Below are 16161 nucleotides of genomic sequence, written 5' to 3'. Positions count from 1 at the left end.
ACATTGCCAGGGTGCAATTAAGTTTGTTTCCTTCAGGCAGTTGGCAATGGACTGGAAATCTATCACAAATCCAGCATCATCTTTTGTTGCTGATGACAACTTTATTGGTAGTCCCATGCCGGCACCTGGCATAGGAGTGTCTGTAGGCACACTGGAAACATCCTGTTATCCCTAGTAGAGGATTTCTGGATCACGCTAGTGAGTCACTATCAGGTGTTTATTTCCATTCAGACAAGCACAACTCTCAGGACCTTCTAGTAGCAGTAGATGTTTTGGACTGCTTGCTTGAAGGAAAAGTTAACAATTTTTGTTGGTGGCAATTCGTATTGAAAGTAAATGCCAGAAGATCAATGTTGTGTTGCAGGAAGGAAGCATGTCTTAAATAACAGTTTGTGTTAAACATGGCTGCACTTTAAAAAGTTTTCTGTTTACTGGGGTATAGCATTTCCCCACACACATGCTTGAAACGATGGGAGCTGGATGGTTAAAGCAGCAGAGCTGCTGTCATCCTGGAGGAAATAGGCCTGGTTAATAGGCTGTGGTGCATGCCTTGGAGAAATATGTAGAAAAATGTCTGGGGATGTTTAATTAAAGCTTCACTGCAGACTACTACTAGTTGTGTGTGCTATTAATCTCAGTAAATTTGTCAGAAGTTCCAAGAGAAGTGTGTTGTCCTTATTAAACATTAAAATGAAGAGACATATTTATCTAGAGCATGTTAATTTGAGTTTCAGAGACAGTATGGAAGTGACAGAATTCATAAATTAGAAAAGTTTACTTTTTTAATGGTCTTTGATAGAGAAAAGGAAGTATGGAACCCAAGGCATGTTTTTCTATTACTAATGCTACTATTTTTGCTGCAGAGAACTAATTCTACCTCACACAAGAAACAAAAAGTTTAGTGTTGTTTCAGTAGACCCCATGGCATGATTTTTAGTGTTTCAGATCATGGGCAGTTACTGATGTGCATTGTAATTATTGATGTGTCTAAAGGGAAGAAACACACACAACAGAAGACGTTTTTTTCAGAGCTGTTTTTAGTAGTGCTCTCCCCAGGGGGAAGGCAGTAATGAAGGGAGTCCTGTGAGTCCAAAGAAATTACTGAGAAGTCACAGAATCACAGAATCCCAAGGGTTGGAAGGGACTTCAAAAGATCATCTAGTCCAACCCCCTTGCAAGAGCAAGGTAACCTAGAGTATATCACACAGGAACTTGTCCAGCCGGGCCTTGAATATCTCCAGCGTAGGAGCCTCCACAACCCCCCTGGCAACCTGTTCCAGTGCTCTGTCACTCTCACAGTAAAGAAGCTTTTCCTGATGTTCACATGGAACCTCTTATGCTCCAGTTTACACCCATTACCCCTTGTCCTGTCACTGGACATCACTGAGAAAAGCCTAGCTCCATCATCCTGACACTCACCCTTTACATATTTGTAAACATTGATGAGGTCACCCCTCAGTCTCCTCCAAGCTAAAGAGACCCAGCTCCCTCAGCCTCTCCTCATAAAGGAGACGTTCCACTCCCTTAATCATCTTTGTGGCTCTGCGCTGGACTCTTTCAAGCAATTCCCTGTCCATAAAAGAGGTGGGGATTTCTTGTCAGTACCTGTCTTTATTTTTAAAACCACAGGACAACATCCTTGTTCTCAAGATAATGGTGGCTGCTCGCACATTTGCATCGTGAAGGGCGATGGCACCACGCGCTGCTCTTGTCCAGTCCACCTTGTTCTGCTGCAGGATGAGCTGTCCTGTGGAGGTAAGTCCTTCCCATGCTCTGTCACGAAGCTCTCAGCTTCTGGGTGTGTGGGGAGCTTCCATCTTTAGTGGTGGCTTCTGAGCAGAAAGGATGTGACAGTGCACCAGGTGCTGTTACACACTTCGACATGCTTACCAGCTAAACCTGCAAGTGTTGGGGAGTAAGAGAGAGGTTTACTAGTTCACTGTTGAATAAGGGTTTCTGTTCACCCTTCCTATTTAAGACCACTGAATTATTTCAACTGGATTTTTCAGTTGCATTATTTTTACTAGTTCTTTTCTGTCACTCTCTATGTTCTCCTTTTCCAAATAGTGGTAGGTTCTCACATTCTGCATACTGCATCATGTCTGTGCCATTTTATTCTTCTCTGCTGTCCTCGTCACTCGCCCTGTGCGTGTCTTTCTGAACTGCAGTCCAGAAGGGCAGGTTGCCTCCTCCATGGCGATACGGCCACTGTAGCCTATGCCCTGGTGTCTCCAAGGGTGGGGTTGAAATGAGGGAGAGAAGAGGCACTTTGCTTTGGTTTTTTTGTGCCACCATACTGAATGGATTTATTATGCAATCTTCTCGCCATCAAGGCGACGTGTGGTCTCACAATGGAACAAGAGCTAACATAATCCAGATATTTTCTCAGAGCAAGTTTAAAACCAGGCCAAAAAGGGAAGGGGAGGGGAGGAGGGGGAAAAAGGAGGATTAAAAAAAAAAGGGAAAAAACCCACACTTACTTACTGCATGAGATTAACAGTTACTGTAGTAAATGTTAAATAACAGGTAACAACTGTGTTGAGATAGTGGGACTTGACTAGATGGAGCAGATTTTTGGTTGTTGGTTTTTTTGTTTTTGTTTTTTTTTTTTTTAAAAGAATTTTGCCTGAACAGAGCTGTCAAGGGCCCATAGCTAGACACTGAGTCACAGTGCATCCATCTGCAGTGCATTACATCCTTTTAATGTTTTCGATACAATGACAAGAAAGTAAGCCATCAGTTGTGTATACAGTGGTGTTGCAGGAAAGATGGAGTAGAAAAGCGTGTTGACTTTAAATGAAGACTTTTGAATTGCTAAGAGTGTAAGAGGCTGAAGTGGGAAGGGAAGACAATTGTTTTGAGTGTACATATTTCTCGGTTTCTCTTGTTCTTTGCCTAATGAACCTCCGTTGAGGTGAGCCTGCATCAGTCACATGGAGTTCAGGATGTGCACAAATTACGGTGGGGGTGGAAGTTACCTTATGATGTGGCACGTTTATCAGCTGCTTGATAAGTGAAAGCATCTGAGCTCTTCTTGTTCTTACCTGTCTTGATCTGCTGTTTGTTCACCTGGATTTTTAATTCTTCTTTGTTTGCTTGATTTTTAAAGAACCACCAACATGCTCCCCTCAGCAGTTCACCTGTTTCACAGGTGAGATTGACTGCATCCCGGTGGCCTGGCGCTGTGATGGTTTCACTGAATGTGAAGACCACAGTGATGAAAAGAACTGTCCGCTGTGTTCAGAAACCCAGTTCCAGTGTCAAAGTGGACAGTGCATAGACAGTGTCCTTCGGTGCAATGGAGAAGCAAATTGCCAGGACAACTCAGATGAGAAGAACTGTGAAGGTACAAAGGATCTTTTGAAGTGTGGTGACAATAGAGCTGTCACGAGGACACTATGATAAATACCAAAGTTATTGCTGAGTAGAATTGGGAAGGACCTGAGGTTCTGCTAGTTTTCAAACTGGCCTGTTAAATGGGCCATTATTTCACAACCCCTTACTTCTGTTTCTCCACCTGTAAAATGAAAATAACAATGACCTCCTGCACAGTGATTTAAACTCTGTGAAAAGTGATATTAAAAGTAGTATGGTTTTGAGTTCCAAAAACCCAGTAACTGGGAGGGAATTACGAAGTGAAGCAAATCCTTGTTGTAGTTTTTTGTGTACCTTGTAAAGGTCTTGGGATTGTTTATTTTATAATACGTGAACAAAATGAAGTTAAGCTTTTCTGAGTAAATGGGAGTGAGAGACAGGTGAGATTTTTGGAGATCTCTTCTTCTTATAGAGCACAGCAAGAGAGAGTAATTACACCATCATTACTGAGGAAAGTGCTGTTTCCAGCACAATGAGAATTAGGTTCTCTTAGTTTTGGGAAGGACAGGAATCTGAACTACCCCACCACTCTACAATGTGAAACATGAGCAAATTCACCCTCTCCCCACTGCAAAATAGTGAAGAGTTGTAGGGACAACTTGCAAGCTGGAAAAGATGCCTCTTCTCTATATACTTTCAGTGCATTTTGTTTCTTTAAAGAAACTGTCTAAGAGTCTTTGAATCAAGGCTGATTTTCTTTCCAAAACATGGGCTCCAGCTCAAACAAAAGCATGCAGACTGATGTACTTCCTGTGTGATGAAAAGTGATTGTAAGCCAGATGAGATGCTGACATTTCAAAATACATTGTGCAAGTTAGCTTCCCAGTTGCCATTCAGTGATTGGAGTTACCAGACGAGAGGCTGTTTATTGCCTTCAAAGTGTCCCTGTTATTCAGAGTATTCAAGTTGATTACAGAAAAGCCTTTACTTTAACTGCTTGATTCAACTGAAATCAGAAGGAGCTTCTGCATTTTATGAGAAACAGGAGGCAAAAAGATGTGTAAACAACAGCAGCCACCACCTTGCCTGCAGCACCCTTTTTCCCAGAGTGTTGGTTTATTTTTGAGCATGCTGGCAAAGCGCCAGTTTTATCTCCTGTCTTTCATTGCATTTTCAAAACATAATGTCAAGTGAAATATGTTGTCTCCTGATCAAGGAGTTTTGGGGTTTACAGGAAGAATACAAGGACATTAAGAAACCACATTTATATTTCTTAAACAATTTTATCATCATGGTTTGACAGATTTGTTTTTAATAACTTAATTCTTCTCCCTTATATTACAGTAAATGCTTAGAGTTGGAGATAGTTATAGTAATTTTGCAACAGCCTGGCATAAGCACCTGTGCTCTCAGTAGCCTTCTGCTTCTGGGTTATTTTAGTTAAGGTAGCTTTATCTTGTAGTGTCCTTACTGTATACAGGCAGCGAGGACCCAGGTACCCACTGTGCAATATTCCCAGCAGAACACTGAATCACTTTTTGTGCATGGTTGGCATGAGGAACTTTGTGTGCCACTGGCTACTTTAAGAAATGAAGCTAGCAGCAGGCTAAGCTCACCCAAGATACTGATTGCATGCTTTGGTATCTTGTTTTCTTAATCATTTTAAGGATTAGAAGTCTTTGATACTGACTTTTGAGGTTCTCTTTCCAGTGCTTTGTTTAACTGATCAGTTCCGCTGTGCCAGTGGGCAGTGCATCGGGAAAAGCAAGAAATGTGATCACAACCTGGACTGCAGTGACAGCTCAGATGAGCAAGGATGCTGTAAGTGTAAAGCCTGAGACTAGAGACTTGATTGCAGCATCCAAAATTTGTTTCTTACCTACTCTATGAGTTAGGTTTTATTCTGCCAACCTGACTGAATTAATTACTCCATAATGAATGCTCCTGTTTATAACTGCTGTCATGCAGTTAATGCATAACATGCTGGAATAGGAATAACAAAAAGAGCTAGCATTCTGAAGCAGGGCAGGCTGGTAATTTTCCCACTTACCTTTTTACACTTTTAAAAGAAATAAAAGGCTTGTTTTCCTATAAGCTGTTAGTATGCTGAATTGGAACAGTGTTAATAAAAAATCTAGCAGCATGAGGCTTTCATACATAACTGCTCTGCTTCATGTTTTGCTCATCCAGAGAATTAATAGCAGGTGTTTTTAGAATCAGAGGAGCACTCTGTTTATAGAGTAAGCCTTCTAAAATTTCCTTTATATCTTGAAAAGATGTAATTCTTATCTTGATTTGTGATTTGTAACATGTCATGTCCCCTACCTTGAAATCTCCAGGGCTCCTCAAGAAAACCACTGCCTTTAGAATTACAACTTGAAAATTCATTTTCATGGTTGGTGCTTTAAAAGAGATTGTAAACAGGGACATCTCTTTTTGTCCTAGAGATCTGTGTATCATGGTTGACACACACATAACTTGAAAATGCAAAGCCAGAGTTGGGCCCTTAAACTTAAGAAGGAGTAATAGGAGATGTTCTGTTATGCTATCATTAGTGACATTATCACAGACATATATAGTTATCTTTATTACAGTTCATATATTTGCTGGGTTTGTAGCAGATGATGAAAAACTAGCCCACCCAGAGTAAGACTGCAGTTGTCGCTGTCCCCCTTCCAGTGTGATCAGAAGTCTGTTTACTTATCTCTTTAGACTGTGACAAGCTGGTTAAAATGTGGGTTTGGTGTTCAGGGAGAAGAAAATGTGTTGAGGAAAAGACTTTCAGTAATGGATAAGATGTAAAACACTGACTGGAACAGGAAAATACTTTAAAGTCTGCTTTTCATGTCAAATTTGTGAAGCACAGGCAGGGGGTTGTCATTTATTCCCAGAAATATCACTGCTTAGAATTGGTATTGTCGGGAAAGCCACTCATTTTGACTATTGAATAATCATTTCAGACACAGATTCTTCATAAGGATGGGGTGTATAATGCTGATGCTCAGCTATATCTGTAACCATCAGTGTGGGTCAGATGTGGAGTATGTTAGGTAGTTTAATAAATAGCAGCAAACCCAAAATTTATCATTGATGCATCACCTCTGCAGTTCAGCATAAGTGAACGTTACACAGTTGAGAAAAGAGAGTGCCACTCTGTTACACTGAGTGATAAACTAGGTGCTTATGTGATGAGGTGCAACATGAAAAATAGTTGTCATTGTCTTTAATGACAAGAGAAAGCATAACTGGAGTCCCCAGCACAGAGCCATCTGGAGTCATGGTTACAGGTCTTGTTCATCAAGTTCAAAGGATAGCCCTGCCTGTCAGCAGGAAGCAAGATAGCGACCTGGTTTATTACCCCCTGCATATGCATATACTGTATATTTCCTATCATTTGTGATTCAAAAACCTCTCTGCATGTGTGGAGGTCACCCATGAGCATGGGTAGCTCTTATGGGCACTCAGAGTCTTTAAACAGATCTGCCCGAGTGCCTGTTTGTTCCTCCCATATATTAATCTGAAAGCTGTTGTCTGCCTACAGAAGAGGAGGCTTTTATTTTTCCTGTGTTGAAAGATGTCAGTGAAACTGATGTTGGTACATGAAGCTGTTGCATTAACTTACGTGGCCTGATTTTCGTTTTTGCTTTTAGACACAACGGAGGAGCCCGCACCACAGCCCAACAACACTATAGGCTCCATCATTGGTGTGATCCTTACAGTTTTTGTGGTTGGAGCAATGTACTTCATCTGCCAGAGAGTGCTGTGCCCACGCATGAAGGGAGATGGGGAAACAATGACCAATGATTACGTGGTGCATGGACCAGCCTCTGTACCTCTTGGTTATGTGCCTCACCCAAGCTCTTTGTCAGGGTCTCTTCCTGGTGAGTAAATGGTGTGATCCTTGTCCTGCTCTTTGGCACCACATAGTTGTAGCTGAGGATACTGTGCATGAAAGCACAGGAAACATCATTCCAGATGCATAACTCTTGGAAGCTGTTGGAAGCCAGGACTGTCAAGGCTTGTCACCATCCTTCCTTATAAAAATGAACTGCTATTCTACCTATGCTAATCATGAGCCTTTAGATACTTAGCAGAACTACAAGACTGTTTAATAATATAGTATTATATCCAAATATGCAGAACTTAGCAATGCTGAGGCCTATAAGACTGCAAACGCTGCCCCAGGAACAGGCTGCGCAGGAATGTGGTGGAAGCACCATCCCTGGAAGTGTTCGAAAACTGTGTAGATGAGGCCTTCAGTGACATGGTTTAGTGGTGGTCTCAGCAGTGCTGGGATGACAGTTGGACTTGGTGATCTTAAAGGTCTTTTCCAACTTAGATGATTCTGTGATCAAATAGGTACACATACCATGGGAGTTCTCTTCTTTTGCCACTAAAGCAGCCTATTTTTGGACTATTACAGCATCAGCAAAGTGTAATGACAGTGCAGGGTGAAGCTACACAGAGTTATATTCATAGGACTTCAAACGTTATGTAATTATTCTCATTAGATTTGTAGACTGTAATTAATTAGATTAGATTTGTAGTCTGTAATGACCAGCGGTATCCGTGGTCTCAGCTTATTTCTTTTGATGATGTTTCCAACACCAGTCCAAGCATATGATGATACTAGTGTTTGAAAAGTAAGACTTAACTGCAATGTTGCACATCGTTTATATGCATTGCTTCTGTATATGTTGATTCAATATGTATTTGTGGCTTTGGATCCAGCAGGTTCCAGTCAGAACACAGAGGTTCTGTGAGGCTGTTACAGAGTTAAAGTAATACACCAAATTTCTTTACTTTCTGTGATAATCTGCTTTCATAAAGTATCTGTGGGCAGAATCCTCATCATTACTTCGAGCACAGTGGCATACCTCTCCATTTCCTGCTTGGACTCTCTGCCAGCATGCTTTAGTCCAGTAGCAAAAGCTCACTTAACGGTGTCAAAATGAAAGAACACAAATCCTCTCTTCTAACATGTATTTCAGTTGCTCAGTTGAGGTGGTCAGAGTCAGTTTCATGTTTTATTCTGAGGCACAGAAATAGTGCCTGAATGCCCATTCTCTGAAGTCTTTTCCAGCCATTCAAGTGAAAGAAATCTGTTTCTCTAGGTTAGCCCAGTGCCAAGTCCTGCAGTTGAGTAGCTGAAGCACAAACCCAATGTGCAGGGGGGTTGGAACTAGATAATCTTAAGGTCCTTTCCAACCCTAACTGTTCTATGATTCTATGCTTATTCCCTGACAGTCTTCATTCCAGTTGTCCATCAAGGAGCACTGAATTTGCTCTTAATACTGAGATGATTCATTTTGGGTTTAGGAGTTGTGCTTATACTGCTGTTATCCTCTAGATCGTTTTTAAGCTTTCTTTTCTGTTTGCTTCAAAGAATTGAATATTGACATCCATCTTTGTTCTTCAGGGATGTCTCGAGGTAAATCTGTGATCAGCTCCCTCAGCATTATGGGAGGGAGCAGTGGGCCACCCTACGACAGGGCTCATGTCACTGGAGCCTCTTCCAGTAGTTCTTCAAGTACCAAAGGCACTTACTTTCCTCCAGTAAGTCATTCTATTTTTCATAGACCTTTCATAACTTTCAAGGATGTGGCAGAGTGTTTCTGAGAATAATTAATTGACAGATGAATGTTTCGTTTAAAATTTCTATCTTACTAAACTCGTTGGAATATGGAGTGAGTGATTTTCAAAGGAAAGGGAGAGAGGAATTGTCTTTTTCCAAAACAGTATAGGAATTTCTGTTAATTTTAAAAAGTTGAGAGATCAGTGCCTGAATAAGATATTAGACTGAATGTCAAGGGAGATAAAAAACCCTATAAAAGCTGAGCATCTCTGGCAGAGTGATCTCCTTTCATTATACTCTGCCATGTGCCTCTGGAGGTAAAACTATGGCTGATTCTGTATAGACCTTTCAAGGAATTAAAATGAAGTTGTGTGTCATGTGTCTTACAAGTGACAGCTAAATGAACAAGTGTCTTGCAACTCCACAGCAGTCCTCCAGTCACAAATGGATAGTGTGCTGCACTAGATGCTATATAGAAATTGGTACCAGCCCTAGAGGGCTCCCTGTCTCTTTATTTCTAGAATCTGTGGTGGTTGTTTTAGATATTTTTATATGAAGTTCCCAAGCCACTATTGAGTGTTAGGGTTACATGTTTGGTCAGTGCAAGCTGAAAACTGTGTTTCAGTTCCAAGAATCAACCGGTCATGTTACATCTTTATATTAATCACAGTACTGTTTGTGCAGTAAAAGCATGTCTGTATAGCGAAAAAATACTTGTCTCGGACAGCACACTGCAAGTACTATAAACAGCATAATACTTAGGGACTACAGCTAGCGGGAGCAGACATCTGCCAGTTTGCCTGGGGCAGTGGTATCCCTAGTGACAATATAGTGTTGAACAGCTAGATTCAACTTTACTTTTTAGCACTAGGTATGTCAAAATAGCAACAGCACTCAGCATTCTTTGAGAAGAGCTTAGTAATAGCTTCTGTGGGAATGGTAACAAGCAGCATCTCCAGTGTCTGTTAAAGAACTGGGAATTAAAACAGAAGATAAAACCTGTTTGTTGGGAGGGGCTATGCATGCAGTTCTTAACTTTAGGTTCCTACTGAACAGCACTAAAAAGAAAATTTATAAACTGGTATTTTCTTGTCTCCTTCATATTTTTTTTTTTAACTGTGGCTTTTTTTTTTCTTTTCTTCCTCCTTAGATTTTGAACCCACCACCATCACCAGCTACCGAACGTTCACATTATACCATGGAATTCGGATATTCTTCAAACAGCCCATCCACTCACAGATCCTACAGGTAATTACTAGTACAATAGCATCCTTCAGGATAAAAGCAGTTACTAGAGAAAATGCAGAAGAAAGGCAGCCTCTGCTCCAGAAGAATTGCAATCAAAAGCCCTAATTCTGCAAGCACTAAAACAGGTGCTTGAATGGGTTCACGCATATTGCCTCACTGAAGCGTGCATGTAAGTGCAGAGGTAAATCGTGCAGGAGGTGGGTTAATGGTACACCTCTCGAGTGTATTGCTCTGGGGGGAATGACAAAACTCATCACAAAATTAGCTAAATGCCAAAAGAAACCTGGTACTGTGATAACTTTGAGCCAGAAATACTTACCTTGGAGTTAGCCCTGCCTTTTTTTAGCCTTCTGTTATAAATAATTTCTTACAGAATCATCAGAAATGATAGACAAACATCACGCGGAGGAAAGGTGGCAATATATAGGCTAGTAAGTCAGTAGTAACAATATTATGGCCTAGGTAAAGCACAGAAATTCTACTTTGACAAGGGTTACTGTCTGAAAAAGGTTGCTAACCTTTTGCTTGTTTTATCTGACATATATGTATGGGCATGCAAGCTTTAACTCTGTTGACTTGAATGTATCTTTCTTACCCTCCCTGTAAGATGCTAGAGCGCATTATCATTTTGTAACTAATTACCAGAAATAAAGAGACACCTACTACCCAAGGGTGTAAAGGTTCCCCTCCCAAACCACTAGAAGATCTAGTCAATAAGAAGAGAGCACTCCATTTGTCTATGGAAAGAAATGCCTCTCTAACACAGAGCCTTTGGGGGCTTTTGGATAATGAGGTCTCTGGGGCTGATAAGACATCTCTTCTCCATTAACAGAAAATATGGCCTCTGTTGTGCAGAAGGTCAGACCAGATGTTTATAATGATCCCTTGCAGTCATATGAAAAATCTTTTAAAATTATGAGTAATTTTCTAATGAAAGAAACCCAAATTTTGGCACCAGCATGAAATCACACTCATTGCTGGTTAGCTAATAGGACTTTTTGTATTATAAATGGAATTTGGGATGTAGAATAGGGTTGAATGTTTTCTGAATGCTTTCCTACCCAAAAGTAAACTCTGGCCTTGCTGCTTCTGCTCTTCCCATCTTTTCCTGACTTGAATGTAAAGGAGCTGCATGCCCACCCACCCCCAACAACTGACTGTAATGTTGGTAGTTGTAGCTACCAAGCACCTCTTTTTCTAGTTTGTTTTATTTAAACTGTCTTGGGCTTATTTTAAAAAATATTTTGTGGTAGCAGCCTTTGGGAATTCCATCCCAGGCAAGTGATTCTCCTGACTGCTGTGAATGTGCCAGGCAATTTTAAGTGTCCCTGTCTGAATTTGGATAATTGATAATTATCATCCCTTTCACTAGGTGCTGTAGTTTGACTGATGCTGTAGTGCAGAGGTGGGCCTTCTGTAGGGGAGTTAAGTGTAAGAGGGGGAGAAGAACGTGATGCTGTGTATCTGCTGCAGAGGTTGACCTACTCTGTTTCCACCTTGGCTTATCCACGCTCACTTGCTCAGGAGTGCATTGCTGGAAATGCCCAGTCTTTCTGTATGCTGACTCCTCTCCCATTCATCTCCCCACTACAGCTACAGGCCTTACAGCTACCGTCACTTTGCACCTCCCACCACGCCCTGCAGCACGGACGTCTGTGACAGTGACTATGCCCCCAGCCGAAGGGTCACGGCAGCGACGGCCAAGGGCTATACCAGTGACTTGAACTATGACTCGGAGCCCGTCCCCCCACCACCCACCCCGCGCAGCCAGTACCTGTCGGCAGAGGAGAACTATGAGAGCTGCCCACCTTCCCCGTACACGGAGCGGAGCTACTCCCACCACCTCTACCCGCCACCGCCGTCCCCATGCACGGACTCCTCATGAGGGGGGAGCCCCCCCACCCCATCATCTGCCTCCGCTGTGAAAGTGTAAATACAAAGTGTTCTACTGGGGAGGGGGGAGGGAGCTCTCGGCGAAGGATGAGGTAGGACAGTGTACAGTTAAATGTTATTAAATGGGGTGGAGGAATACTGAAGATATTTGTACAGAAGAATAAGAAAAAAAAAGGATATTTATATATTTTCTTAAACAGCAACTGCTGCTTGTGCCATAAGAAGAAAAATTTTTGTATAAAAGAACCCAGACATTTGTACAAAAAGGTTTTATTTTTGCAAGTGGAACACAAAAACATGCCTTAATCCAGTGAAGTGACTGAGCACATAAGGAAATGGAAGGACCGGGATGTGTTTCTTGTCCAGCGAGGTGATACGTGGGGTTTGTCAATACCAAAAATGTTTAAATTAATTAAGAATAAAAGTGTCCGTCTCAGAGCAGCATACCATAGATACTTGGAAGTAGCCAAATAACCTTTATGTTAACTGCAGAGGGCCAGCAACTAAAGTTAAACTTGAAAACGCAGTCAGGACAGATATTGACCTTACACAAAGGGCTTTGTTTTCTACAGGAATACAGCAATCGTAGCAGTGAATCCAGAAAAATAGTCACATGCTTTTTTAAATGAATACACCTCTGTTTTTCCATAATGCATTTACCAAACTAGAGCATTTAGAGCTCTCTCCTTGCTTCTGGAATTTCAATGATATTTTTGTTGGGTATATTTTAAAGTTTGCTTTTTTTTTTCTCCTATTGAGCTTTTCCCATCTTTTCTGCATCCTTTCTTCCTGCCTGTGTCACTTTAAATCATGATATCCTTATTTAAAGTACTGCTAGAACTGGGCTGCTGTAAATTCTGGTTTTTATCCTAATTAGCCTTGTCATGCAGAGAGTATCATGCTCTACATGATGATCTTCACTTTGCCAACACGATGGGATTCTGTTTTGTACCAGGTCAGTACGATTTTCACGTAATTGACAAGGGTAATATGCATATACCTGAATGATTTTTAGTCCCTTAAAGAAAGAAAACCTTATTTTGACCTAGTGCCCACAAAGTGTCAAATATTTTTATACCACATATAATATAGACAGCATATTTATAAACTATAAATTTAACCGTGGATTGTTAGTTTTACTGTAAATGAATAATATATCCTTGCAGTACTTTCAGTGTATATTGATATCACAGTATACAAATCATATATATAAATATATATATATATATTATTTTTTTCCTAGTAAGGAAGCATTTAACTTTCAGTGGAGCAACTGTCCATAAAAAAAATAGATGTTTTGATCATTGGAAGGGGTTCCCATGTTGTATTAACTACTCATGATTTCTTTGTGTTAGGTAAAGCCAGTTTTTCTCAGTATGATTTTGACATACCTCCTCTTTTGTGTGGTGTGAGTTTAATACTTTAGTATTAACCGCTGTGAATGTCAAATTTTAAGATACTCTTAACCAAACCATTTTATATTCGCATCTCTATTTTTGTATATTATCATATTTAGCCCCTTCTCCCGTCAGCCTCACCATGGTGATTTTGACAGGGAGAGTATATAATCAAGTAAAAACATTATTTGTGTAGGTTGAGGGGCAACCCAGGATATTATTAACTCCTCTTCGACTCCAGCACAGTGTTTTCAATTTGCTTTGACTGTAGTGGAGCTCACAGTATAGCTGACCTTAGATGGCATTTTGCATTTGCATATTCTGTTGACATCAACTCCGTTGAAGGTGCTTGATGCCTTCAAAGACTAGCCCTCTTGAGTATTCTCTTTCAAGACAAAGGTACTGAGGAGCTTCTGCCTCCTAGCCTTTGGGCTGCAGGGGTTTAACAACTCAGAGGTGCCATTTGGGCTTTATTGTTCTCTGTTGCTTGTTTCCCAGCCAGTTTCAACTAAAAGAGAAATAATCTGAATTTGTGGCATGAACTTTAATTCATGCTGTGGACAGAATTAGTGACAAGTGATTCTTGCTGCCGCTCATGTGGACTACTGGAGTCTCACTTGGTTTCAGCTCCAAGGAGAACCATGGCATTGGGATTCCAGCTGTAGTGAAGAGTCTTCGTACTAGTCCAAGATACCTGAGGAAACTTTAAAAAGCCTTGGTGGTCTCCAGGCTATCACAGTTGGTCTCTGGATCTGGCATACTAAGTGGTTTTTTTGCCCAGCTTCATTCTAGGTATCTAGGAAATGTGGTAGCTGTTCTTCTGGCTCTTCCTTGCTGGTGAAGAAGCTTGTTTGTGTTCTCCAGCAGGGTGGATGTTGAGGAAGGTATTGTGAACCATAAGGGAACTCGAAACCATTTATATGAAGGGGGGAGGGCGGGAGTGTCGGGGCGGGGGGTGTTGAGGCTGGCACGCCGATGAGAATTAGAAACTTCTCTGTTGTTTACATTTTTTCATGTGCAGCATTCCGTGTGGGGTTCACATGTGGAAACTTGCACTAATGAACTCAGAAGAATATTGCATTGTTGTATCTCAGTCCAAGTGCTTGTACTGCGATGGCAATGGTCTCTTCTTGCAAAATACTTATTTTCAGTGTGCCAATTTCTGTTTGAAAAACTCTAAGGTGGTTGAGCTTAAGGAGTGGTATCCTCTTTCTGGTGAGGGTGAGCTGCTTCACTGAGGCTTTGTCTTGGAGGGGACTTCTTGCAGGTAGATTTGTGTTATTTACAATGAGGGTTCTTTAGAAGATGAAAGTTCCCTGCATATGAATCGTGCTGCCTGCCTTCTGTGCTGCTAGTTTGCAGCCATACATAGCTGAAGTCAAATGGGGTGGACATATAATTCAGTGTAGGATTTGATCAAGTCTTTTTGATACATACGTTTTGATTTGTGCGATCAGGTATCTTGAGTGATTTGACTCTGGGAGGTTCATGTGAAGGGGGGGAAGGGTGAGCAGGCTGTGTTTTTCCACTGAAGATGACCAGCATAGAGAGCAGGCTGTTTCTCATCTGGACTAACCAAAGAATTTATTTAGTGGGAAGCAGCGATCTGCCTTTGCAAGTACATGTGTTTTCCCAGTTTTAAAGTTGATGATCTGTGAAGTTCCTCTTGGGTGGATCTCCAAATTACAAAAGTGTTGATGCAACTAGTGTGCATGCCTGACATGCTCCCAGTGGATAAACCATAGGCTGATTGAACATGGGACGAAGCAATTTCTCTCTGTTCCGCTCCACCACTGAGCCAGTTGTGATTCATACTTTCTCCTTCCCTCAGTGAGGGATCATGCTGCTCAAACTGACCAAGATGTTAGGACTTTGGATAATGCACATACTCAGTTCAAGGAGATGGCTAAAGTGGCTTTGTAGCATTAGCATGGAAGTGGTCTCACTGATGTCAGTGAAACTGCTCCTTGTCTTTTAAGCTAAGCACAAATGTCTTTATCTTACAGCATCAGGTACATACGCAATAAGGCATTAGCACAAGTACTCGTTGTGCACTTTTTCCTCTATGTAGACATCTGGGGAGTGTTCCTAGCTGTCTGTCTAGTAATGGAAATAGCTGGCATGCTCAGCCAGGAATGGAACACTCCTTTGTATTTTTTTTCAAGAAAGAAAACAGAAGGGATGTTACAGCATAATTTGTTGAGAACTAACCTTTTCAGGTTCAACAGGAGCCTAGCCTTTTAAATGGCAACATTAATGAGACTTAGTCTTCTGTTTTAAAATCATACCTGCCATGTTATACTGCATGCGTTTCATACCTTCCTCATTTCCCTGCTGCTTTTGGATACCAAGATATTTATTGGAAAAGAACTTCAATGCGATAAATGGAACATGCACGTAGAACTTGCATTTGAGTAACTGTTACCATGAATATAAATTCATGCAACCTGTGCATGTACATTAAATGAAATATTTACAGTAATGCAAATGAGCCGCTTGATATCAAAGGATTCATTTTGCTGTGAGTTGTAACTTTCAGTATTGTAAATTCCGGGTTACTGCCATGACATTTTTCCCCACCATGTGCATGTAAAAGTGAATGTATGCAGGTATTCTTATCTTTGATAATGTGAATTTACCCAAAGCTGGTATTTTTCTCTCTCATGCATACACATTCACACCCTACCACTGTCAGGCTGAGCCTCTCTGCACCCAAACTGCTTGACATGACAG

At 41.1% G+C, this 16161-nt stretch overlaps 1 protein-coding gene across 2 annotated transcripts in view; it reads left to right on the top strand.

The window, feature by feature from the left end:
- Nucleotides 1-13108, top strand: part of LRP6 (LDL receptor related protein 6) — a 122799-nt gene extending 109691 nt beyond the window's left edge. Inside the window, exons 17-23 of one of the 2 annotated variants that reach the window (XM_080635028.1) lie at nt 1630-1755; nt 3110-3346; nt 5026-5136; nt 6966-7196; nt 8735-8871; nt 10041-10138; nt 11732-13108. In XM_080635028.1, coding sequence (XP_080491154.1) covers nt 1630-1755; nt 3110-3346; nt 5026-5136; nt 6966-7196; nt 8735-8871; nt 10041-10138; nt 11732-12023 — 1232 coding nt within the window. In that variant the 3' untranslated portion in view covers nt 12024-13108. The remainder of the gene's footprint in view (nt 1-1629; nt 1756-3109; nt 3347-5025; nt 5137-6965; nt 7197-8734; nt 8872-10040; nt 10139-11731) is intronic. The other variant, XM_080635027.1, reaches the window with a different exon arrangement.
- The last annotated feature ends 3053 nt before the right edge of the window (nt 13109-16161 follow it).

This window comes from Psittacula echo, assembly GCF_963264785.1.
Source record: "Psittacula echo genome assembly, chromosome: 1".
Lineage (NCBI taxonomy): Eukaryota > Metazoa > Chordata > Aves > Psittaciformes > Psittacidae > Psittacula > Psittacula echo.
This window is presented reverse-complemented; position numbering and strand designations above follow the sequence as displayed.